Source organism: Bufo gargarizans, chromosome 9 (genome assembly GCF_014858855.1).
Source record: "Bufo gargarizans isolate SCDJY-AF-19 chromosome 9, ASM1485885v1, whole genome shotgun sequence".
In the NCBI taxonomy this organism is placed as follows: domain Eukaryota; kingdom Metazoa; phylum Chordata; class Amphibia; order Anura; family Bufonidae; genus Bufo; species Bufo gargarizans.
Window position 1 is genome coordinate 142,422,329 of NC_058088.1, and position 26,866 is coordinate 142,449,194.

The window sequence follows — 26,866 nt, forward strand, 5'->3', positions numbered from 1 at the left end:
CCCGTCCCGCCGCAGTGACAACATATTTTTTTTTTTTTTTATCACTGCACAATCAGTTTTGATATTTTTTATCAATCGCAGCGGCCTCCGGTACTTTGCTAGCCTCCCATTTGTAAGACAGGCTTGCTTTTTTTCTTGGGTAGTCTCAGGGAATACCCCCTAAATTTAGTAGTCCAAATGTCAAACAAGAGGTATTCTTCTGAAGAGGCCTACAGGATTCTGACCCAGTCGGATGAGGAATGGGAACCCTCATCTGACGAATCTAGCGGGTCAGAATATGAACCTGTAGAAAGCAGTGGCAGTCTGACCCAAAGTTCGAACGAGGAGGTTGAGGTCCCTGATAGCACCAGGCGTACCCGGCCCCGTGTTGCTACACCACAGGTTGCGCAGGATCCACTTCAAGGACAGCAGAGTGGGGCTGGCACTGTCGGATTACATGGTGAGGCATACACCAGCAGCGCAGCCCTCCCTGGACCTAGTACCAGCACTGCTGTACAACATGGTGAAGTGGCGAGCACCAGAAGGGCAGTTGAAGCTGGTACGGTGGCACGTGCAATAGTTACCCCATCGCAGCCACCACACAGACAAGCCCGTAGACCCCCTAGAGTCGCTGAGGTGCTGGCAAACCCTGATTGGCAGTCCCCAACATCAGCCGCACCATTAGTTCCCCCTTTCACCACCCAGTCTGGAGTTCGGGTTGAGACAGCTCAGATCGGTTCGGCCCTGGGATTTTTTGAGCTGTTCTTGACTGTGGAGCTCTTGGACATAGTCGTGCAGAAACAAATCGGTATGCCACTCAATTTATAGCCGCCAACCCAGAAAGTTATTATGCCCAGCCTTTCCGGTGGAAACCCGTCCAAGTTTCCGAATGAAAAAAAAATTCTGGGCCTTCTCCTCAACATGGGTCTAACCAAAAAGCATGAATTGCGGTCATATTGGTCCATGAACCCAATTCATCACATGCCCATGTTCTCTGCTGCCATGTCCAGGGCACGATTTGAGGCCATCCTGCATTTCCTGCAGTTTAGCGATAACACCACCTCCCGTCCCAGAGGCCACCCAGCTTTTGACCACAAAATTTGGCCCCTCGTAGACCACTTCAACAACAAATTTGCTGATTTGTATACCCCTGATATGGTCAAATTGTATAAGCTCTGTGAAAGGGCCACAGGCTATACCCACAAATTTCGGATCTATGAGGGTAAAGATCAGACCCTGGAGCCGGTCGGTTGCTCTGACTACAGGGGGAGCAGTGGGAAGACAGTCTGGGACTTGGTGTCACCCTTATTTGGCAAGGGGTACCATCTTTATGTGGACAATTTCTACACAAGTGTGCCCCTCTTCAGGCATTTGTTCCTAGAACAGATTGGCTGCTGTGGCACCGTGCGACCTGGTCGCAGGGGCTTCCTCCAACGTCTCATTACCACCCGTCTTGCAAGGGGGGAGAGGGCTGCCTTGTGTAATGAAGAACTGCTTGCGGTGAAATGGAGAGACAAGTGTGACGTTTACATGCTCTCCTCCATTCACGCAGACACGACAATACAAATTGAACGAGCAACCAGTGTCATTGAAAAGCCCCTCTGTGTCCACGACTATAATTCGCTCATGGGAGGGGTGGACTTCAATGACCAGATGTTGGCTCCGTATTTAGTTTCCCGACGCACCAGACGCTGGTATAAGAAGTTGTCTGTATATTTAATTCAATTGGCTGCATATAATAGTTTTGTTCTCTACAGTAAGGCTGGGAGAACAGGATCCTTCCTCAAATTTCAGGAAGAGATCATCGAGAACCTCCTGTATCCAGGAGGTTCCGTGGCCCCATCCACCAGTGTAGTGAGCCATCTACACGAGCAACATTTCCCCAATATCGTTGCTGGTACCTCAACCCAACCGTCACCCCGAAAAAGATGTTGTGTCTGTAGCAGGAGTGTAATAAGGCGTGACATCCGCTATTTCTGTCCTGACTGCCCTGACCACCCTGCCCTATGCTTTGGAGAGTGTTTCCGGAAGTACCACACACAGGTACACTTAGCATAGGGATTGCATGGGTATATGTAAAATGACACCCCAAAACACATTCCCCAACTTCTCCTGAGTACGGCGATACCACATGTGTGACACTTTTTTGCAGCCTAGGTGGGCAAATGGGCCCACAGTCCAAAGAGCACCTTTCGGATTTCACAGAGCATTTTTTACAGATTATGATTTCAAACTACTTCTCACGCATTTGGGACCCTAAAATGCCAGGGCAGTATAATTACCCCACAAGTGACCCCATTTTGGAAAGAAGACACCCCAAGGTATTCTGTGAGGGGCATGGCGAGTTCATATAATTTTTAAATTTTTGTCACAAGTTAGCGGAAAATTATGATTTTTTTTTCTTACAAAGTCTTATATTCCACTAACTTGTGACAAAAAATAAAAACTTCCATGAACTCAGTATGCCCATCACAAAATACCTTGGGGTGCCTTCTTTCCAAAATGGGGTCAGTTATACTGCCCTGGCATTTTAGGGGCCCAAATGCGTGCGAAGTAGTTTGAAATCAAAATCTGTAAAAAATGGCCTGTGAAATCCAAAAGGTGCTCTTTGGAATGTTGGCCCCTTTGCCCACCTAGGCTGCAAAAAAGTGTCACACATGTGGTATCGCTGTACTCAGGAGAAGTTGGGGAATGTGTTTTGGGGTGTCATTTTACATATACCCATGCTGGGTGAGATAAATATCTCGGCAAAAGACAACATTTCCCATTTTTTATACAAAGTTGGCATTTGACCAAGATATTTATCTCACCCAGCATGGTTATATGTAAAATGACACCCCAAAACACATTCTCCAACTTCTTCTGAGTATGGCGATACCACATGTGTGACACTTTTTTGCAGCCTAGGTGGGCAAAGGGGCCCACATTCCAAAGAGCACCTTTCGGATTTCACAGGCCATTTTTTACAGATTTTGATTTCAAACTACTTTGCACGCATTTGGGCCCCTAAAATGCCAGGGCAGAATAACTACCCCACAAGTGACCCCATTTTGGAAAGAAGACACCCCAAGGTATTTCATGATAGGCATAGTGAGTTCATGGAAGTTTTTATTTTTTGTCACAAGTTAGTGGAATATGAGACTTTGTAATAAAAATAAAAAAAATCATCATTTTCCGCTAACTTGTGACAAAAAAAAAAAGTTCTATGAACTCACTATGCCCATCAGCGAATACCTTAGGGTGTCTACTTTCCGAAATGGGGTCATTTGTGGGGTTTTTCCTACTGTCTGGGCATTGTAGAACCTCAGGAAACATGACAGGTGCTAAGAAAGTCAGAGCTGCTTCAAAAAGCGAAAATTCACATTTTCTTACCATAGTTTGTAAGCGCTATAACTTTTACCCAAACCATTTTTTTTTACCCAAACATTTTTTTAAATCAAAGACATGTAGAACAATAAATTTTGCGACAAATTTATATATGGATGTCGTTTTTTTTGAAAAATTTTACAACTAAAAGTGAAAAATTTCATTTTTTTGCAAAAATTTCATTAAATTTAGATTAATAACAAAAAAAGTAAAAATGTCAGCAGCAAAGAAATACCACCAAATGAAAGCTCTATTATTGAGAAGAAAAGGCGGTACAATTCATTTGGGTGGTAAGTTGCATGACCGAGCAATAAACGGTGAAAGTAGTGTAGTGCAGAAGTGTAAAAAGTGGCCTGTCATTAAGGGTGTTTAAGCTAGGGGGGCTGAGGGGGTTAACTGTGACTTTCACAGTGACTGCCCCTTTAACTGTGACTTTCACTGTGACTGCCCCTTTAACAATGACTTTCACAGTGATCAGCCCTTCAACAGTAACTTTCACTGTCACCGCCCCTTTAACTGTGACTTTCACTGTGACTGCTCTTTTAACTGTGACTTTCACAGTGACCGCTCCTTTAACAGTGACTTTCACTGTGACCGCCCCTTTAACTGTGACTTTCACAGTGACCACCCCTTTAACTGTGACTTTCACTGTGACTGCCCCTTTAACTGAGACTTTCACTGTGACCCCCCCTTTAACTGTGACTTTCACTGTCACCATCCCTTTAACTGTGACTGCCCCTTTGACTGTGACTTTCATTGTGACCACCCCTTTAACTGTGACTTCACTGTGACTGCCCCTTTAACTGTGACTTTCCCTATGACCGCCCCCTTTAACTGTGACTTTCATGGTAACCGCCACTTTAACTGTGACTTTCACGGTGACCGCCCCTTTAACTGTGACTTTCACTGTGACCGCCGCTTTAACTGTGAATTTTACTTTGACCGCCCCTTTAACTGTGACTTTCACTGTGTCCTCCCCTTTAACTGTGACTTTCACAGGGACCACCCCTTTATTCAGTAAAGAAATATGGCTGGGATGTTATGGAAACCTGGAGTAAAACTGTGTTTATGGCAGTTGGGATTTGAAGAGAAAGAATTGCAGGCTTGTATTTGGGGTGGGGGGTTCATTTTTGGGAAGGTCTAAAACCTTCCTGGACACCTGATGTACCTGTGTGCCAAATTTGGTGAAGATCGGTCCAGTCATTTGGTCATGCATAAACAACGTCTAGACCAGGTATCCTCAAACTGCGGACCTCCAGCTGTTGCAAAACTACAATGCCCAGCATGCTCAAACAGCCTACAGCTATCAGCCTACTGCAGGGCATTGTGGGAGTTGTAGTTTTACAACAGCTGGAGGGCCGCAGTTTGAGGATGCCTGGTCTAGACAGACAGACAGATAGACAGATAGAAACTCATTTTTATATATATATGATATATATATATACAGACGTGGACAAAATTGTTGGTACCCTTTGGTCAATGAAAGAAAAAGTCACAATGGTAACAGAAATAACTTTAATCTGACAAAAGTAATAATAAATTAAAATTCTATAAATGTTAACCAATGAAAGTCAGACATTGTTTTTCAACCATGCTTCAACAGAATTATGTAAAAAAATAAACTCATGAAACAGGCATGGACAAAAATGATGGTACCCCTAACTTAATATTTTGTTGCGCAACCTTTTGAGGCAATCACTGCAATCAAACGCTTCCTGTAACTGTCAATGAGACATCTGCACCTCTCAGCAGGTATTTTGGCCCACTCCTCATGAGCAAACTGCTCCAGTTGTGTCCGGTTTGAAGGGTGCCTTTTCCAGACTGCATGTTTCAGCTCCTTCCAAAGATGCTCAATAGGATTGAGGTCAGGGCTCATAGAAGGCCACTTTAGAATAGTCCAATTTTTTCCTCTTAGCCATTCTTGGGTGTTTTTAGCGGTGTGTTTTGGGTCATTGTCCTGTTGCAAGACCCATGACCTGCGACTGAGACCAAGCTTTCTGACACTGGCTAGTACATTTCTCTCTAGAATTCCTTGATAGTCTTGAGATTTCATTGTACCCTGCACAGATTCAAGACACCCTGTGCCAGACGCAGCAAAGCAGCCCCAGAACATAACAGAGCCTCCTCCATGTTTCACAGTAGGGACAGTGTTCTTTTCTTGATATGCTTCATTTTTTCGTCTGTGAACATACAGCTGATGTGCCTTGGCAAAAACTTCGATTTTTGTCTCATCTGTCCACAGGACATTCTCCCAGAAGCTTTGTGGCTTGTCAACATGTAGTTTGGCATATTCCAGTCTTGCTTTTTTATGATTCGTTTTCAACAATGGTGTCCTCCTTGGTCGTCTCCCATGTAGTCCACTTTGGCTCAAACAACGACGGATGGTGCGATCTGACACTGATGTTCCTTGAGCATGAAGTTCACCTTGAATCTCTTTAGAAGTCTTTCTAGGCTCTTTTGTTACCATTCGGATTATCCGTCTCTTAGATTTGTCATCAATTTTCCTCCTGCGGCCACGTCCAGGGAGGTTGGCTACAGTCCCATGGATCTTAAACTTATGAATAATATGTGCAACTGTACTCACAGGAACATCTAGTTGCTTGGAGATGGTCTTATAGCCTTTACCTTTAACATGCTTGTCTATAATTTTCTTTCTGATCTCTTGAGACAGCTCTTTCCTTTGCTTCCTCTGGTCCATGTCGAGTGTGGTACACACCATATCACCAAACAACACAGTGATTACCTGGAGCCATATATATAGGCCCAATGGCTGATTACAAGGTTGTAGACACCTGTGATGCTAATTAGTGGACACACCTTGAATTAACATGTCCCTTTGGTCACATTATGTTCTGTGTTTTCTAGGGGTACCATCATTTTTGTCCATGCCTGTTTCATGAGTTTATTTTTTTACATAATTCTGTTGAAGCATGGTTGAAAAACAATGTCTGACTTTCATTGGTTAACATTTATAGAATTTTAATTTATTATTACTTTTGTCAGATTAAAGTTATTTCTGTGACCATTGTGACTTTTTCTTTCATTGACCAAAGGGTACCAACAATTTTGTCCACGTCTGTATATACAGACGTGGACAAAATTGTTGGTACCCTTTGGTCAATGAAAGAAAAAGTCACAATGGTCACAGAAATAACTTTAATCTGACAAAAGTAATAATAAATTAAAATTCTATAAATGTTAACCAATGAAAGTCAGACATTGTTTTTCAACCATGCTTCAACAGAATTATGTAAAAAAATAAACTCATGAAACAGGCATGGACAAAAATGATGGTACCCCTAGAAAACACAGAACATAATGTGACCAAAGGGACATGTTAATTCAAGGTGTGTCCACTAATTAGCATCACAGGTGTCTACAACCTTGTAATCAGCCATTGGGCCTATATATATGGCTCCAGGTAATCACTGTGTTGTTTGGTGATATGGTGTGTACCACACTCGACATGGACCAGAGGAAGCAAAGGAAAGAGCTGTCTCAAGAGATCAGAAAGAAAATTATAGACAAGCATGTTAAAGGTAAAGGCTATAAGACCATCTCCAAGCAACTAGATGTTCCTGTGAGTACAGTTGCACATATTATTCATAAGTTTAAGATCCATGGGACTGTAGCCAACCTCCCTGGACGTGGCCGCAGGAGGAAAATTGATGACAAATCTAAGAGACGGATAATCCGAATGGTAACAAAAGAGCCTAGAAAGACTTCTAAAGAGATTCAAGGTGAACTTCATGCTCAAGGAACATCAGTGTCAGATCGCACCATCCGTCGTTGTTTGAGCCAAAGTGGACTACATGGGAGACGACCAAGGAGGACACCATTGTTGAAAACGAATCATAAAAAAGCAAGACTGGAATATGCCAAACTACATGTTGACAAGCCACAAAGCTTCTGGGAGAATGTCCTGTGGACAGATGAGACAAAAATCGAAGTTTTTGCCAAGGCACATCAGCTGTATGTTCACAGACGAAAAAATGAAGCATATCAAGAAAAGAACACTGTCCCTACTGTGAAACATGGAGGAGGCTCTGTTATGTTCTGGGGCTGCTTTGCTGCGTCTGGCACAGGGTGTCTTGAATCTGTGCAGGGTACAATGAAATCTCAAGACTATCAAGGAATTCTAGAGAGAAATGTACTAGCCAGTGTCAGAAAGCTTGGTCTCAGTCGCAGGTCATGGGTCTTGCAACAGGACAATGACCCAAAACACACCGCTAAAAACACCCAAGAATGGCTAAGAGGAAAAAATTGGACTATTCTAAAGTGGCCTTCTATGAGCCCTGACCTCAATCCTATTGAGCATCTTTGGAAGGAGCTGAAACATGCAGTCTGGAAAAGGCACCCTTCAAACCGGACACAACTGGAGCAGTTTGCTCATGAGGAGTGGGCCAAAATACCTGCTGAGAGGTGCAGATGTCTCATTGACAGTTACAGGAAGCGTTTGATTGCAGTGATTGCCTCAAAAGGTTGCGCAACAAAATATTAAGTTAGGGGTACCATCATTTTTGTCCATGCCTGTTTCATGAGTTTATTTTTTTACATAATTCTGTTGAAGCATGGTTGAAAAACAATGTCTGACTTTCATTGGTTAACATTTATAGAATTTTAATTTATTATTACTTTTGTCAGATTAAAGTTATTTCTGTGACCATTGTGACTTTTTCTTTCATTGACCAAAGGGTACCAACAATTTTGTCCACGTCTGTATATATATATATATATATATATGTATATACAGTTGCAAGAAAAAGTATGTTATAAGGAATCGTCTAGGCCTGAAAGGGTGGGTAAGGAGTCCAATGGCTGAGACAAGCTGGAGCATCAGAAGCAAACAATGTCAAATAAAAGTACAGGTCGGTACACAAGTAAGCACAGCAGTTAATATTAGGCAGAAGCAAGTAATAATCTAAGTTCAGTACACAATTAAAGGGGTTATCTGAGTTCTGTGGGGGAAAAAAACGTATAAAACTCATCAGGACATACATATACATTAGTTAAGCTTGATTTCTTAAGAGATAAACCCCATACTTACACCTTTACATTGTGCTGTTATTATTGCTTTGTTTACACGCTGCAGCAAAGCTGTGGGGGAGTGTAACAACAACGCCTGAGCTCTCCCTCATGAATATTTGTGGGTGGGAATAATCTGCCATTCCCCACCCCCTGCTCTGTACAACCTAACTTTGCATAAAAATAAAAAATAAACCTATCACATGATCATCTCCTAGCTCACACAGGCAGAAGATCTTCCTGTCACATTGCAGATAATATATACAGTTGCAAGAAAAAGTATGTGAACCTTTTGGAATGATATGGATTTTTGTACAAATTTGTCATAAAATGTGATCTGATCTTCATCTAAGTCACAACAATAGACAATGACAGTCTGCTTAAACTAATAACACACAAATAATTAAATGTTACCATGTTTTTATTGAACACACCATGTAAACATTCACAGTGCAGGGGGGAAAAGTATGTGAACCCCTAGACTAATGACATCTCCAAGAGCTAATTGGAGTGAGGTGTCAGCCAACTGGAGTCCAATCAATGAGATGAGATTGGAGGTGTTGGTTACAGCTGCACTGCCCTATAAAAAACACACACCAGTTCTGGGTTTGCTTTTCACAAGAAGCATTGCCTGATGTGAATAATGCCTCGCAAAAAGAGCTCTCAGAAGACCTACGATTAAGAATTGTTGACTTGCATAAAGCTGGAAAGGGTTATACAAGTATCTCCAAAAGCCTTGGTGTTCATCAGTCCACGGTAAGACAAATTGTCAATAAATGGAGAAAGTTCAGCACTGCTGCTACTCTCCCTAGGAGTGGCCGTCCTGTAAAGATTACTGCAAGAGCACAGCTGTCACAATACTAGTGGAATACTGCTGGAATCTAATGGCAGGGACAAGGCCTGTACACAGGAAGCACTGGAGTCTTGAATAGGAGGTTGCAGGACTGAAGGATGTAGCAGTGCCAAGCAAGCAGAACCATAACCGATAGCAATGGTGCAGGACTGAAGGATGCAGCAGAGCCAGACAGGCAAAGCTGTTACCAGTAGCAACAGTGCAGGACTTAAAGATGCAGCAGAGCCAGGAAGGTGGAGCCATTACCGGTAGCATCGGTTCAGGACTGAAGGATGCAGCAGAGCCAGGCATAACGGAGCCGTTACCGGTAGCAACGGTGCAGCAGGACTGAAGAATGCAGCAGAGCCGAGGTCAGACAAGCAATGGGTCAGGGCAGGTGGCACAGGAACGTAGTCAAGCAATCCGGGTCGACAACAGGAGGTAGCAGGATCTCACAAAGTAGCAGGGTAAACCGCAAGTAGGAGGAACAAACCAGAGAGCTAGTTCCAAGCAAGAGGCCTGCATGAGCAGAAGCTAAACACAATACTCAAGCAATTAGTAACAGGCTTAAGAGGTTTAAATGTGAAACATGAAGTAGTATGGCACCCAGCTGAGACACAATCCAACATCTTAAATGAGGGAGAACTTGAGGGCAAGAAACTCTGAACTAAACAGACATTGCAGGATGATTCTTGTCATTACTCCCACCTCAACAGCGGCCTCCGTACGAGACTTGACTTGGTTTTCCAGGATGTCTTTAATGAAACTGTTTGATCAGTCGGGGAGCATTAATATTTTCCACCGGTTCCAAAGAATTCTCTTCGGACCCATAACCCTGCCACTTAATGAGGTATTGTAGATGGTTCTGGAAAATTCTAGAGTCCAGGGTTTTCTCTATAACAAATTGTTCTTGCCCATCTATCTCCACAGCATCGGGAGGAGGACAGATACGTTCCGGAAAAGGATTGGGTATGGCAGGCTAAAATAGGGACACATGAAAAACAGGATGAATCTTCATAGATCGTGGAAGCTTGAGCCGAACAGCTACTAGACTAATTATCCCGATGATCTTAAAGGCCCAATAAATTTCTGTCCAACTTTTGGTGATGGAACCTTAAGTTTAAAATTCCTAGTGGAAAGCCATATTTATCGCCTATTTTAAACAATGGTGCTGGTCTACGAAATTTATCTGCCGCCTTCTTGTAATTTTCTTGAGCCCTCTCTATTGCTCCTTTTAGTAGCTCAAAATTTTGCTGTAATGCAGAGATCCTTTCAGCGACTGCTGGAATAGGTGAAACAGCGGGGAATTTGGGAAGAATATTTGGATGATACCCTAAATTTGCAAAGAAAGGAGTTTGCTTGGTGGAAGCATTTTGGGAGTTATTGTAAGAGAACTCAGCCACAAGAAGCAGATCGACCCAATCTTGTAAATGGCAGATATAGCATCGAAGATACTGTACCAGAGTCTGATTTGTGCGTTCAGTTTGTCCATTAGATTGTGGGTGAAAGGCGGTTGATAGATTAATAGCAATCTCAAGTGCTGTGCAAAAACTATGCCAAAATTTTGATGTAAACTGCACCCCATGATCCGAGATTACTTCATCGGGGACTCCATGAAAACGAAACACATTCTGAACTACAAGGTCAGCAGTATCTTTAGCAGAGGGTAGGCCGGTACATGGAATGAAATGTGCAGCCTTGGTGAGCCAGTCAACTCAACTAATACCAAAAATCTTGACCTGGCTAGTGGGAACTGGCAGGTGCCGGTGGCCAAGAAGGACAAAGCCAAGACTGGCTTCATTCTACCTATGGGACTCTACGAATTCAACCGGATGCCCTTCGGCCTCTTCAATGCTCCGGGGACATTCCAGCGATTGATGGAACACTGGGGGACCTCAACTTCGAATAGGTATTGATATATCTGGATGACATAGTAGTGTTCGGGGCTTCCTTTGCCTATCACCTCCAGAAGCTGCGACAAGTCTTGGGACGGCTACGAGACCATGGGCTCAAGATCAAACCCAAAAAATGTCAGCTGTTCTGACAGCAGATAGAGTACTTTGGACATGTGGTCACCCAGAAGGGGGAAAAACGGCCCCCAGCAAGGTGGAGGCCGTTCAGAAGTGGCCCCGACCAAGTACGCTATGGGAGGTACGGGAAGTACAGGCGTTCGTGGGACTGGCCGGCTACTACAGGAGGTTTATACCCAAATTCGCTCTTCTGGTGGGCCTGTTGAACGAGTTGCTAAGAGGCATGACTGGTGGAAGAAACGCCCCGTCGACTGGGGGCCCTGGCGACATGAGGCCTTTGAAGCGGTGAAAGAGGCTCTGACCAATGCGCCGATTCCGGCTTACATGCGGTTTTATACCCCATTCCTGCTGTATACTGATGGAAGCCTACATGGTCTGGGGGCGTATTGTCCCAAGTCCAGGATGGACGGGAGAGAGTCATCGCCTATGGGAGCCGATCCCTAAGAGAGTCAGAATGCAACCCTAATAACTATAGCTCCTCTAAACTGGAACTACTGGCACTGGTGTGGGCCATGACCAAAAGATTTGCAGAATACCTGACTGGTGCAGAAGTGAGCGTGATGACGGACAACAACCCATTGGCACACCTGGAGAATGCACTCGAGCATAGATGGTTGGCTCTCCTTTCTAAGTTCCAATACAGCATCAAGTTTCGGTCCGGTAGGGAGAACAGCAACGCCGATGCACTCTCTCGAGTTCCATTAGGACAGTCGACTCAGAAAGCCGATGAGGAGTTAGAGGATACTGAAACTCCTGACCTTGGTCACTTATCTCTGTTCCCGGATGTGGCACTTTCAAGTGGGGTGGCATCTGGAATGACGCTGGTGCTGGGGAAAATGTTGACTGATTGGGAGAGAGTCCAGAATAGCTGCCGGGACCAGTGGGAAGTGAAAGAATGGGTTCGGAGCAAAATCAGGCCTCGGCTAGAAGAACGAGCCCGTCTGACCCCAGAGGGTCAGAAGTTGCTGAGGCAGTGGGATAAGCTGACCATTACCATGGGCCTCCTGTGCCGATCATATACTTACAGTCAGAGCTGCAGCACCGGCAACAGATTGTCATTCCCATGTCGTTGGGACCGGAGGCCACCAGGGAAGCTCATTAAAAGGGAGCTCATTTTGGGAGCGACAAAATGTTCAAATGACTCCAACGGCTGGTATACTGTCCAGATTTGGCCGACATGGTGGCTGCGGCATGTCTTAAGTGTCGATCCTGTGGGTTGAGTAAGAGTACTGAACAGCGGGCTCCTGTACAGACCATCCTCACCTCAGCGCCCCTAGAACTTCTGATGATCGATTATGTACAGATTGGATACTCTAACTCTTGACACTCGCACTGTCTAGTCATGACAGATCACTTTACCAAGTATGCGGGGGCTGTGCCCACCATAGACAAAACCACAGAGTCGGCCACCGAAACTGTGTCACCACCAGATCTCTGAGAAGTTCTTCAGCACCTCCTGCTTGATCTTCTCTTGTTTTGCTTTCGCTTTGACATCTCTCCTCCCTCTCCCAGCTGTCATCTATTAGCAGTGATTGCATCCTTATATATCTCCTCTCATACTATCTCATTTTGCGGTTTATACAACTTCCTGGACTGTGCTGATGCTAGAAGCTGCTACTGCTGCATCCACAAGATAAGTCTGTTCCTTTATTTCTGTTTTCCTGTGGTCTTGATCCTAGGTGACCCTGACTCCCTCCGTATTAAGTGTAGGGAGCCGGTGGTCGTGTCCCCTCACTATTATAGGGTGTTTAGGTGTCATACAGTCGAGGAACGAGGGTATGCAATTATCTACCATAGAGATTTTTGCATAGGCTGAGCAGTAAGGGAGAGTGCTAGGGCTGTTACAGGGCTTACCCTTTTGTTCCTTAGTTTAGGATCAAGTCAGTCGGATCTTCATTTGTGTCTTCTAGTTTTCTGCAACACCATCCGTGACAAACTGTCTGTAAACACTTTATACAGGTGTTCGGGTGTCCACAGAGTATACATTCTGACTAGGGAGCATGCTTTCAGGGTACTCTAATGAATGAACTGTGCCAAGTGTATGGGATTGAACGCCCCGCACCACTCCATATTACCGACAAGGAAACGGGGCGTGCGAATGCTTCAATCGCACCTTGCTTCGGATGCTGCGGACTCTGGAAGACAGTCAAAAAGCCCAGTGGCCCGCGTACCTACCTGAGTTGATGTGGGCCTATACCAACAGAGTACACAGTACCACCGGATACTCTCCACATATGCTCATGTTTGGACGAGCCAGACGGGAGATTGAAGATCTCCATATGTCCAACCTGATGGAGCCCCACCGATAAGTACCACCGCATGTGTGCAGGAGCACCGCCTCCGGCTGAGAGCGGTCCACAAGGTTGTGGGGGAGCACCTGGGACAGGTGGTACACCTTAACCCAAGACCAGTGCAGAAAGATGGGTATGTCCCGGGTGATCGGGTGATAGTCAAAGCCAAACGGCCGTCTGGGAACTTGGATGGACGGTGGGAGGCAGTTCCATACACGGTGAAGAGAAGGGTAGACCCCGCTATTCCAGTCTATGAGGTAGAGCCAGTAGTGACAGGGGGACCCTCACGTAACTTGCACCGTAATATGTTGAGACGTTGCAATTTTTGCCAGTGTGCGTGGAGGTGGTGCCTCCTCACGCTCCGAGTATGGAGGAAAGTCCCTCAGATGAGGAAGAGGAGGAATGGTGGGTTGTCCCTGCCCAAGTGTCTACAGAGGTTCCGGCTGTAGCAGGTTTGCCTCCCAGATGCAATGCTGAGCAATCAACAGCTCCTCTCTTGTCAAATATGCCTGATGTCCCCAGTATTTCTAAAACCCCCATTCTGTTAAGAGTTGCCGAGAACGACAACTTCTAGTGGGGTGGTATGTGGGGATGTGTAAAACTCTGGCAGTATAATGTTTATGTTTAAATTGTATTGGAGCTGTGATTTGGCATTCCGGGCACTAGAGGCAACTGTTTTGCAGCACAGTCAGCACACTTTGAGATCTGCATATGCAAAGCAGATAATGACTCATGCATGCATGCATGCATGCTGCTTCTGAGTGAACCAGGAAGTGCTGATCTGACATGGTGGAAGCAATGTTCTGTGAGAGACTGAATCCGATTCCATCTTGGCTTCCGGGTGTCCAGGAGTGAACAGGCATGCTGAGGAAGGAGACTAGTTGTTGTCCCTTACTTGGATCTGGCTCTTTGAAAGAGAGATTGTTCCAGGAAGACAGTGTACAGTGCATGGGAAGAAGTCTGATTACCAAGCAAGGCAGCACGCCATCCTTGGGCTTAGAACGGACGCAGGTCAGTGCACCTGGTTACTCATTGTCTTATACTGAGTGGCGCCTAAAGTAACAGAGACTAAGCCTAGGCCTGAACATAGTTAGATAGTTAGGGTTATAGGCTTTTGCTAGGCTGGACAGAACTGTTGTGCGGCGTAGTATTTTGACTTGCAGGCTCTGCTGCGTTTGCCACCGGCTAGGCGAGTCCTCTTTAGCGGCACAGCACGACTTGCAGGCTCTGCTGTGTATGCCACCGGGTTAGGCTGTCCCTCGGACAGGAACAGTGACTGGGAGCCAGGGGCATAGCTTTGTCAGTGTTTATTCATATTGTTGTGTTATTACTATTGTTAAAGTAAAGTTTCTGTTCTTGCATATAAAGCTGGTGTCAGTGTTGCTTTTCTTGTCTGTAACTTCGCTGCATGCTGGGGGAGCCCACCCCGGTACATGTCTTACAGTCGAGACAGCAAGGAGTCGGTATCATAGGCCTCTTTTATCTCTTCAAGCGAGACCTTATTTTGGATTACTCCTACAAAATTTGACTTAGGAACAATGGTTTTGGGCGAAATCGTAGAAGTGGAATCATTAGAAAATATTCTAGATAGGGCATCTGCCTTGCCGTTACGGGAACCGGGCCTGTACGAGATTATGAAGTTGAATTGATTGAGGAAGAGACTCCAACGAGCTTGGCGAGGGGATAGACATTTGGCAGATCTAATGAATTCCAAATGATGGTGATCAGTCAGTACTATTAGTTGCTGTGAGGTTCCTTGAAGATGATGTCTCCATTCCTTAAAAGCTGCAATAATAGCTAACAGTTCTTTATTCCCCACATCATAATTCTTCTCAGCAGGGGATAAACATTGGGAGAAAAAAGCACACGGATACAATAAACCCTTCTCTCCAGTTCTTTGAGACAGAATAGCCCCTATAGCACAGTCTGAAGCATCTACTTCCACAATGAAGGTGAGTTCTGGGTCGGGATGAACTAATATAGCGGCTGTAGTGAACTTGGATTTTAGGAGACAAAAAGGATTCCTGTGCTTGGGGAGACCAGACAAAAGCATTTTTTTTCTTAGTCAATTGTGTAATAGGAGTAATTATTCCTGAGAAATTTTTTATGAAGCGTCTATAAAAATTGGCAAATCCTATGAAACGTTGAACATCTTTTATGCTCCTTGGGGTAGGCCAGTCTACTATTGCTTTAATTTTGCTAAAGTCCATGGTGTAGACCATGAGGTGAAATTATTTAGCCAATTAATTGGATCTCAGTCTGGTGAAATTCACATTTTCTTAATCTTAATGTAAAGTTGATTCTTCCTTAGACGTTCCAAAATAAGTCTCACATGTCTCTGATGTTCTTCCATAGAGTTAGAGAAGATCAAGATATCGTCCAAATAGATGACTACGAACTGGCCCAGAAGATCTCTGAAGATATCATTGACAAGATGTTGAAAAGTGGCTGGGGCACTGCAAAGACCAAAAGGCATAACGAGATATTCGAAATGTCCATATCGTGACCTAAAAGCTGTCGTAGGCGCCTCGCAGGTCTAACTTGGTAAAAATTTTTGCATGTTGCACTCTCTCCAAAAGCTCAGGGATCAATGGTAAAGGATAACGATTTTTTATTGTAATTTTGTTAAGTTCTCGGTAGTCAATTCAAGGTCTTAGAGAACCATCCTCCTTCTTAACAAAGAATATGGGAGCCCCAGCCGGTGAGGAAGATTGGCAGATAAACCCCTTAGCCTGATTTTCTTCTATGTAGTCCTTGAGGGCTTTTAGTTCAGGGCCGGCTAAAGGGTAGATGCTTCCAAAAGGTATAGGTGCACCAGGAAGTAATTCTATTGGACAATCGTAGGGTCGGTTTGGGGAGGCTTGTCCGCATTTTGTTTATCGCAAACGTCTGCAAATTCCTTATATGCAGAGGGTAACTCTACTGCCTTGTTATCTTGAGCTGGATTTTCCAAGCCTTGTTCAGACTGAGCTGTCGCAAGAAAATCCTTGGCTGGGAAGCATATTTCTTTGGTCTCCCAATTGATAACAGGGTTCTGTGCTTGCAACCAGGGTAGGACAAGAATAACAGGGAATGTGGAGAAGAGATCAATAGAAACAATAGGATTTCATGGTGATAAGGTGTTATAATGATTTCAAGTGGTTCCGTCTATTGATCCACCGGCCCTGAACTCAGTGGGGATCCATCTACGGTCTCCATTACCACAGGTGAGAGTTTTTACAAAAATTTAACCCCATGCCTTTGCGTAAAAGACAGATCCATGAAATTGCCACTAGCCCCAGAGTCCACCATAGCAGAGGCAGATATCTACTGAGAGTTAATCAAGAATTTAATGGGAAGGAAGCAATGGCAGTCTTTAATCTCTTTCTTAATATGAGGGGCCACAGATGAAATGGATGATTGCTTTCTCAGATAATTCTGTTTCTGAAGCAATTGATTCTCCATCTGAAAAGTCAGATTCTGTAATGGCTGCCACCAACCTCCGCGGATGGCTAGGGCAGTTGATAAGTAAGTGGTTAGACTTTCCACAGTTAAAACATAGACTTTCCCGAAGCCTATGCTCCCTTCGATCAACATTTTCACGTCTTAGTATGGAATCTACTTGCATAGGCTCACTTCCTGATTCTCTATAAATCTTTCCTTGGGGTTCCTTGGAAGTGAGGACAGGAAAAGATGGCGACTGCTTAGTATCATAATTCAAGGTAGCCCATTTCTCTTGTCGTCGTTCAGACAGTCGGGTATCAATTCGAATACAATGGTTAATAAAAGCATTCAAACCCAAAGGGGCCTCTGCACGAGCAAGTTCATATTTTAATGTGCTGCATAGTCCTTTCCTAAAAAAAGACATTTTCGCTGTTTAGTTTCAATCGGTGTCGACAGCCCACCTGTGGAACTCCATTGCATACTCTGTGAAAGGGCGTCTGCCCCGTCGCAATGCTAGTAATGATGCTTCAGCTGTAGCACCTCGATTGGAATCATCAAACATTTGACTCATGGCATCTATAAAGTCCTCTAAGTGATTTTACCGGCATCTTGAGGCGCAATCAATGGACTAGCCCAGACAATGGCTTTATGTGTCAGCAGCATAATAATACATAATACTTTAGATCTATCAGTAGGAAACTGAGTTGAATTTGCATAAAAATATAGCCTACATTGATTAAGGAACCCCCGAAACTTGTCGCGGTCTCCGCCAAATCTGAATGGTGGTAACTTAGGGGTCATTGCAGGCACTATAGCGGGTGGTACAGAAACTTAATTCTCCAAGGGGACTATCCGGTCGGATAATGTCTGCACTGTACCACGTACTGTAGCTCATGAATTGTTTGTCCAAAAATGTGGATGTTGTGGGAAGTCTGTCCTTCAAAGGCATCATATTTATTTTTTAAAGTCTGCATCTCGGTGCGCATATTAGCCATAGCAGTCTGCAGTTGTTTAATGCAAACCTCTGAACTCCCAGTCCCGGCAGATTCCATTTTTGGCTTGAGTATTCTGTTACGATACTAGTGGAATACTGCTGGAATCCAATGGCAGGGACAAGGCCTGTACACAGGAAACACTGGAGTCTTGAATAGGAGGTTGCAGGACTGAAGGATGTAGCAGAGCCAAGCAAGCGGAGCCGTAACCGGTAGCAACGGTGCAGGACTGAAGGATGCAGCAGAGTCAGGCAGGCGGAGCTGTTACCGGTAGCAATGGTGCAGGACTGAAGGATGCAGCAGAACTAGGCAGGCGGAGCTGTTACCGGTAGCAATGGTGCAGGATTGAAGAATGCAGCAGAGCCGAGGTCAGACAAGCAATGGGTCAGGGCAGGTGGCACAGGAATGTAGTCAAGCAATCTGGGTCGGCAACAGGAGGTAGCAGGATCTCACAAAGTAGCAGGGTAAACTGCAAGTAGGAGGAACAAAGCAGAGAACTAGTTTTAAGCAAGAGGACTGCACGAGCAGAAGCTAAACACAATACTCAAGCAATTAGTAACAGGCTTGAGAGGTTTAAATGTGAAACAGGAAATAAGATGGCATCCAGCTGTGACACAATCCACCATCTTAACTGAGGGAGAACTTGAGGGCAAGTCAATCTGAACTAAACAGACGTAGCAGGATGATTCCTGACAACAGCGCAGACTGCTCAATGAGGTGAAGAAGAATCCTAGAGTGTCAGCTAAAGACTTACAAAAGTCTCTGGCATATGCTAACATCCCTGTTAGTGAATCTACGATACGTAAAACACTAAACAAGAATGGATTTCATGGGAGGATACCACAAAGGAAGCCACTGCTGTCCAAAAAAAACATTGCTGCACGTTTACAGCTGTGGCATATGCTGTGGCATGACCTCAAGAAAGCGATCCACGCCAGACATCCCAAGAATATTGCTAAACTGAAACAGTTCTGTAAAGAGGAATGGTCAAGAATTACTCCTGACCGTTGTGCACGTCTGATCTGCAACTACAGGAAGCGTTTGGTTGAAGTTATTGCTGCCAAAGGAGGTTCAACCAGTTATTAAATCCAAGGGTTCACATACTTTTTCCACCTGCACTAAGAATGTTTACCTGGTGTGTTCAATAAAAACATGGTAACATTTAATTATTTGTGTGTTATTAGTTTAAATGGAATAAATTGAAATGATATATTGAATATACGCCTATAAATACAATAGAGCAAATAACATGGGGATAGGCGCTAAAACAAAATAATAATGTCTTTATTAATTGTCTGATTAAGAAATAAGGGGTATCAACCGTCAGTATAATGTGCAAAACTGACTTTAACAATTGTGAAAACACTGATATATACCAAATAGCACCACCATCTGGATTGCCAGTGTAGTCTCACAAGCTACTAGCATAAGGGGCTCATTCAACCACAGGGTTCAAGATGTGTATCCCAGGGTGAAAGGTATCAAGGGGATGTATTGGTATGGGAATTTCACCAAACACCACTCCAAAACAGTGAGAGCCAGCGCGCAGACTCTCACTGCACTAATAATCACAGGTGCTGGACTATGGCAGAGCAATAGCATTCACTCCAGGTGGATTAAAGGAGCAATGGTTGCCCTGACATGTCCCTTATTTGCAACAGCTCAACGCTGCGTTTCCATGCATTGGGAATGCATTTCATCAGGAGCTATGTGCACCAGGTTAATACTAGAGCCCAGAGCCTCAGTGTTGTTTTAATGACCGAGGTAATGGACAAACAAACAGTCAGTGATAGAGATCCCTGCCTAGCACCGTTTTCCTCTAGTGTGAGGTACGGAGCTTTACAAACAGTCACTATCCTGCCTGAGCTAGCAACCTCTAGGCTGAGGTGCTGCGTGCTAGTGTGCATGTAATCCGGCACTGTGATGGCCGCAAAGCGGCCCACAGAACACCGAGCTTTACAGGGTGAAACCCCGCCCTGTTAGACACGCCTCCGTCAATCAGCCAATCCGGCCAGGAGGCACGGCACAAGGCAAACTAAAGGCTGAAGGGTGGAGGAACAAGGTGAGTCACAGGGAAAGCGCAGCAAGCGCCACATAAACAAAGCAAGGAATTTACAAAGCGGCTTTATATATTTATCGCAGCATGGACATCTTTATTGTAATTATACAGTAAAGGAGAGTCACTCCAAGAGAAGTGTGTAAAAACGGACAGACACATAGATTCATGTGTGTAGCCACTTGTATCAATGATCACACACATGAATCCATTTCTCATAGTGCATTGTACAGTAACACAAAGAAATCAGCCTGGTCACTAGATGAACGGGACGTATGAGATCGCATCATTGAGGCCGGATGGTTTGATGGTATTCAGAGAAAAAATCCATCTCGCCTCTTTTAGCAACAATATGCGATCATAATCACCGCCCCTTGGTGACGGCTTCACAGTATGTATTTTGAACCAAGCCCTTGAGAAGAAACTCATTGACAAGACTGAATTGGCCTTTTTGTTACCTTCACACCCAGTCACTGCGGCCTTTTATTGTCTCCCCAAAGTTCATAAGGGGTATGAACCTCTAAAGGGGAGGCCGATAGTGTCTGGAAACAATTGTTTGACAGCCAATATCAGTACTTATGTTGATACCATCCTGCGTCCATTTGTTAACAGCTTGCCCTCACATGTAAGGGATACTATGGATGTGCTGGGACGCTTGGATGGTGTCCAATGTGACAGTGGTACCTATCTGGCCAGTTTGGATGTGGAGGCGCTCTACAGCTCAATCCCTCACGGATTGGGCTGTGGAGCGATCCTAACATTCCTTCAGCAGAGGGGTGAACAATATAGGGCCCATAATGCCTTTGTAATGGAATTGTTGAGTTTCATACTCACACACAATGTATTTTTGTTTGATGGCTCTATCTTCCACCAGCTCAGGGGGGTCGCAATGGGCAGTCCCTGTGCCCCGACTTTTGCGAACCTCTACCTGGGCTGGTGGGAGAGGGAGGTAGTGTTTTGTGAAGATATGGAGCGATTCACGGATGTTGTCCCCCTCTGGATCAGGTACATCGATGATGTGCTGATCCTGTGGGGGGGCGATAGTGAATTGTTCCGTGAATTTGTTGCGGTCCTCAACAACAACACCGTGGGACTTTTTTTCACCTCAGAAATGGATTTGAAGAACATTTCCTTCCTGGATCTGTCCATTTCATTGTCTGCTGATGGGCATATTAGTACCAACGTTTTCAGAAAGCCCACAGCTACCAATAACCTTTTGAAATGGGACAGTGCGCACCCTGTGGCCCTTAGGAGAGGAATCCCTAAGGGCCAATACTTGAGGGTTAGGAGGAATTGTTCTCATCTCAGTGATTTTAGGGTGGCTGCTAAAGATCTCCAGCAGAGGTTTCAGTGTCGTGGTTATCCTCAGCAGTGTCTAAAGCAGGCTTACCAGCACTCAATGAGTACTAACAGGGATCGGTTGTTGTCTCCGAAAAAGAGGGACAATAGTGAGAATATTGTGAGGATCATTGGGACTTTTGACGGCGCCCATGACGAGGTGCGCCATGTCCTTAACGAGCACTGGGACATTTTGAAATCCGATCCGGATATTGGTGGGATGATTTCAGCCAACCCTTCAGTCACTTATCGCCGCAACAATAATTTACGTGATATGTTGACACATAGTCTGTACATCAGCCCCCGTCCGCAGTCATGGCTGCGAAACCCACTTACAGGTACGTTTCCTTGTGGATCCTGTAAATTTTGTGGGTTCATTAAAAAATCCAAAAGCTTCACTAACAGCACTGCGGATAAAACGTTCTTCATTAAGTCTTTCCACAATTGCAAGTCAGTTGGTGTTGTGTATTTAATGACATGTATATGCAGCATCAAATATGTGGGTAAAACCATCAGAGAGCTAAGAAGACGGATTGGGGAGCATATTTTGGATATTACCAATCTCAAAGATACGCCAATTGCTCGTCATGTTCTTGACCTTCACAGGGGGGATACATCTTCGGTCAAATTTCAAGTGATCGACTCTGTGAAGCCGTCACCAAGGGGCGGTGATTATGATCGCATATTGTTGCAAAAAGAGGCGAGATGGATTTTTTCTCTGAATACCATCAAACCATCCGGCCTCAATGATGCGATCTCATACGTCCCGTTCATCTAGTGACCAGGCTGATTTCTTTGTGTTACTGTACAATGCACTATGAGAAGTGGATTCATGTGTGTGATCATTGATACAAGTGGCTACACACATGAATCTATGTGTCTGTCCGTTTTTACACACTTCTCTTGGAGTGACTCTCCTTTACTGTATATTTACAATAAAGATGTCCATGCTGCGATAAATATATAAAGCCGCTTTGTAAATTCCTTGCTTTGTTTATGTGGCGCTTGCTGCGCTTTCCCTGTGACTCACCTTGTTCCTCCACCCTTCAGCCTTTAGTTTGCCTTGTGCCGTGCCTCCTGGCCGGATTGGCTGATTGACGGAGGCGTGTCTAACAGGGCGGGGTTTCACCCTGTAAAGCTCGGTGTTCTGTGGGCCGCTTTGCGGCCATCACAGTGCCGGATTACATGCACACTAGCACGCAGCACCTCAGCCTAGAGGTTGCTAGCTCAGGCAGGATAGTGACTGTTTGTAAAGCTTCGTACCTCACACTAGAGGAAAACGGTGCTAGGCAGGGATCTCTATCACTGACTGTTTGTTTGTCCATTACCTCGGTTATTAAAACAACACTGAGGCTCTGGGCTCTAGTATTAACCTGGTGCACATAGCTCCTGATGAAATGCATTCCCAATGCATGGAAACGCAGCGTTGAGCTGTTGCAAATAAGGGACATGTCAGGGCAACCATTGCTCCTTTAATCCACCTGGAGTGAATGCTATTGCTCTGCCATAGTCCAGCACCTGTGATTATTAGTGCAGTGAGAGTCTGCGCGCTGGCTCTCACTGTTTTGGAGTGGTGTTTGGTGAAATTCCCATACCAATACATCCCCTTGATACCTTTCACCCTGGGATACACATCTTGAACCCTGTGGTTGAATGAGCCCCTTATGCTAGTAGCTTGTGAGACTACACTGGCAATCCAGATGGTGGTGCTATTTGGTATATATCAGTGTTTTCACAATTGTTAAAGTCAGTTTTGCACATTATACTGACGGTTGATACCCCTTATTTCTTAATCAGACAATTAATAAAGACATTATTATTTTGTTTTAGCGCCTATCCCCATGTTATTTGCTCTGTTATTAGTTTAAGCAGACTGTGATTGTCTATTGTTGTGACGTAGCTGAAGATCAGATCACATCTTATAACCAATTTGTGCAGAAATATCATTTCAAAGGGTTCACATACTTTTTCTTGCAACTGTATATATTATCTGCAATATAACAGGAAGATCTTCTGCCTGTGTGAGCTAGGAGATGATCATGTGACAGTTCTTTTTAAAGGGAACCTGTCACCCAAAAATCGCCTATTAAGCTGTTTACAGTACCTTATAGTGCTGTATAGTCGTTTCCTGATGCACTTTTTGTTAGTTTTGCAGCATGTATGCTCAGTCAGAAATCAATGTTATATTCAGCTGCTGCCCCGTGCTTCAAGTCAGGCTTGAAGTCACGGGGGCAGCGGCCTCAGCGTCTTACATGGCCCTCTCCCCGCCCCCTGCCTCTGTGACTGACAGCCGAAATCCGATTCCGGGACCGCGCTCAACGGCCGCATGCGCAGTAAAGGGCGGCAGGAGCGCGGTCCCGGCTGCCGCGCGTACTACGCGCCGTCTTACTTTCGCCGCACTGCGCATGCGCCCGACATCCTGTATCAAACGCGCCCGCGCCCAGATGCCGGGCGCGGGCGCGTTTGATACAGGATGTCGGGCGCATGCGCAGTGCGGCGAAAGTAAGACGGCGCGTAGTACGCGCGGCAGCCGGGACCGCGCTCCTGCCGCCCTTTACTGCGCATGCGGCCGTTGAGCGCGGTCCCGGAATCGGATTTCGGCTGTCAGTCACAGAGGCAGGGGGCGGGGAGAGGGCCATGTAAGACGCCGAGGCCGCTGCCCCCGTGACTTCAAGCCTGACTTGAAGCACGGGGCAGCAGCTGAATATAACATCGATTTCTGACTGAGCATACATGCTGCAAAACTAACAAAAAGTGCATCAGGAAACGACTATACAGCACTATAAGGTACTGTAAACAGCTTAATAGGCGATTTTTGGGTGACAGGTTCCCTTTAAATGCAAAGTTAGGTTGTGCAGAGCAGGGGGTGGGGAATGGCAGATTATTCCCACCCACAAATATTCATGAGGGAGAGCTCAGGCGTTGTTGTTACACTCCCCCACAGCTTTGCTGCAGCGTGTAAACAAAGCAATAATAACAGCACAATGTAAAGGTGTAAGTATGGGGTTTTCTCTTAAGAAATCAAGCTTAACTAATGTATATGTATGTCCTGATGAGTTTTATAAGTTATTTTTAGATAACCCCTTTAATTGTGTACCTAACTCAGATTATTACCTGCTTCTGCCTAATCTTAACTGCTGTGCTTACTTGTGTACCGACCTGTACTTTTATTTGACATTGTTTGCTTCTGATGCTCCAGCTTGTCTCAGCCATTGGACTCCTTAGGGTACTTTCACACTTGCGTTTTTCTTTTCCGGCATAGAGTTCCGTCACAGGGGCTCTATACCGGAAAATAACTGATCAGGCATATCCCCATGCATTCTGAATGGAGAGTAATCCGTTCAGTTTGCATCAGGATGTCTTCAGTTCAGTCGTTTTGACTGATCAGGCAAAAGAGAAAACCGTAGCATGCTACGGTTTTATCTCCGGCGAAAAAAACTGAAGAAATGCCTGAACGCCGGATCCGGCATTTTTTTCCATAGGAATGTATTAGTGCCGGATCCGGCATTCAAAATACCGGAATGCCGGATCCGTCCTTCCGGTCTGCGCATGCGCAGACCTTTAAAAATGAAGAAAAAAAAACAAAAACGGATCCGTTTTGCCTGATGACACCGGAAAAACGGATCCGGTATTGCAATGCATTTTTCTGACTGATCAGGCATTTTTCTGACTGATCAGGCATTTTTCTGACTGATCAGGATCCTGATCAGTCAGAAAAATGCCTGATCAGTCAGAAAAAATGACATCCGTTTGCATACAGTTTGCCTGATCAGGCAGTCAGTTCAGGCAACGGAACTGCCTGCCGGAATCAAGCAACGCAAGTGTGAAAGTAGCCTTACCCACCCTTTCAGGCCTAGACGATTCCTCATAACAGGTGAGCAATTACAGGGTCTGATTTGAGGTTAGAGGAGGAATGGAATCTGGTCTGAGGACTGAAGAGGTGTCTGGAAGAAAACCAGGGACCGGTGAGTGCAGACAGCAAAGCAATACACTCATCAGTCCCCAGGCTGCATGATGACTGCTTCAATAATGGAACACCAATCTGAGGGGCCACTTCCTATGTGTGAAGACCAGGAAATAGAGATCAGCAGGGACTCTGGCAGTTTCGAAAAAGGAATTGTGGGGATTGGTTATCTTATTTAACCCACTCTGAGTCACAGTCCCACAGGAAACCCCCTTTAAAGCCTGCCACCCATGTTTCAGCAGCCAAAATATATCACTTTCTGAACGCTGGAACTCATGTCAATGATGTAAACACTACCCTCTACTTTCCTCTATATCAGTTATCTTAAAGAGCTTGTCCGGGCACATATCCCATTTTTACCCAGGCAGTCCTCCTTTGCCCTGCCTAGCAGTGAGCCTTGTGAAGTCACCGAGACAGATGGATGGGCTTTAGCGCTGCCCTAGCCTGTAAAATGGCTAGGTCAACGCTAAAGCCCGCCCATCAGTGCCGGTGCCATCACCGGCAACACTGCTAGCCTTTGCCTAGCAGTGTAAAAATATAAACAAAAAGCTCTTATAGCGCAGGGCAACGGAAAGCATTGGAGCATGAAATTCTTCGATGCTCATATCAGGGATGGCTGCCTTGGTGAAAACGGGGATATATGCAGGTTCAGCTCTGAAGCTGGACAACTCCTTTAATATTCTGTCTTAGGTAAGTCCGGTATATTCATAAGCAAGTGTTCTCCTTGCCTTTCCCTGCCTCTCTCCATCCCCAGGGTGGTGATTGACAGGCTGCTTTGAAGGCAACATTTCCTAATAGGGAAACCACTTCTACCGTGTATAACTGTATGTAGATACCAGCAGAAATCCCCTTAATATTCTTGCAACATTCATCACTTAACCATTACAGAGTGAAATTTTATTGTAAAAGATAAGTCTTACTGATGAAATTGGATTGCCCAGTATAGATGGTATATTGTAGCTCATAAGAACCAATGCTGAATTCATCATCAGACATCCAATGGACTGTCATAGTGTCATGAGATGCAGTACACAGTTCTTCTCTTATGGTAGGGGGGTTCGGAGCTGCAGATGAAAAAGAACTCATAAATAATCCACACAAATAGTGGCAAGCAATATACAGAGTCCAAACGTAGATCTAATTTTCTAATGCAGATCTTTAAATTATCTATAATTGATCTGAGGGAATACTGTACTTCCTTCAAATTACTAGCAAACAGTTTTGCTAGGGCACCTTACATGGGACATCAATATGTAACCATATGCCAGAAGGTAAAATGATATTCCACCATGGTCAATGTCATTATGTCTACTGGCCAAAATCAATACACAGGGAGCTCATGCCGGGGTACTCTCTGCCAAGTAAACCGAGTATTAAGATTAAAGAGGAATGACTAGAAGAAAATGAATTAAAAAGACTTTCATTATACATTGAAATATACTGAGGCTGCACTACTGAGAGATTCTGATGATAAAGTACCCCACACAGAATTCAGAAGGGGTTATGGGTTTATAATAGTGTTGAGCAACTTGCGATTTGCAAGTTTGGCGTTCGGGTTGTCTAATAATTC

General features: G+C 44.9%; 1 protein-coding gene across 2 annotated transcripts in view; it reads right to left on the reverse strand.

The window, feature by feature from the left end:
- The window catches only part of MID2 (midline 2), a 603,653-nt gene that overhangs the window by 263,809 nt on the left and 312,978 nt on the right, over nucleotides 1–26,866 (reverse strand). For both annotated transcript variants that reach the window (XM_044306559.1, XM_044306558.1), the window contains exon 6: nucleotides 26,217–26,360. In XM_044306559.1, the coding sequence (XP_044162494.1) occupies nucleotides 26,217–26,360 (144 nt within the window). The remainder of the gene's footprint in view (nucleotides 1–26,216; nucleotides 26,361–26,866) is intronic.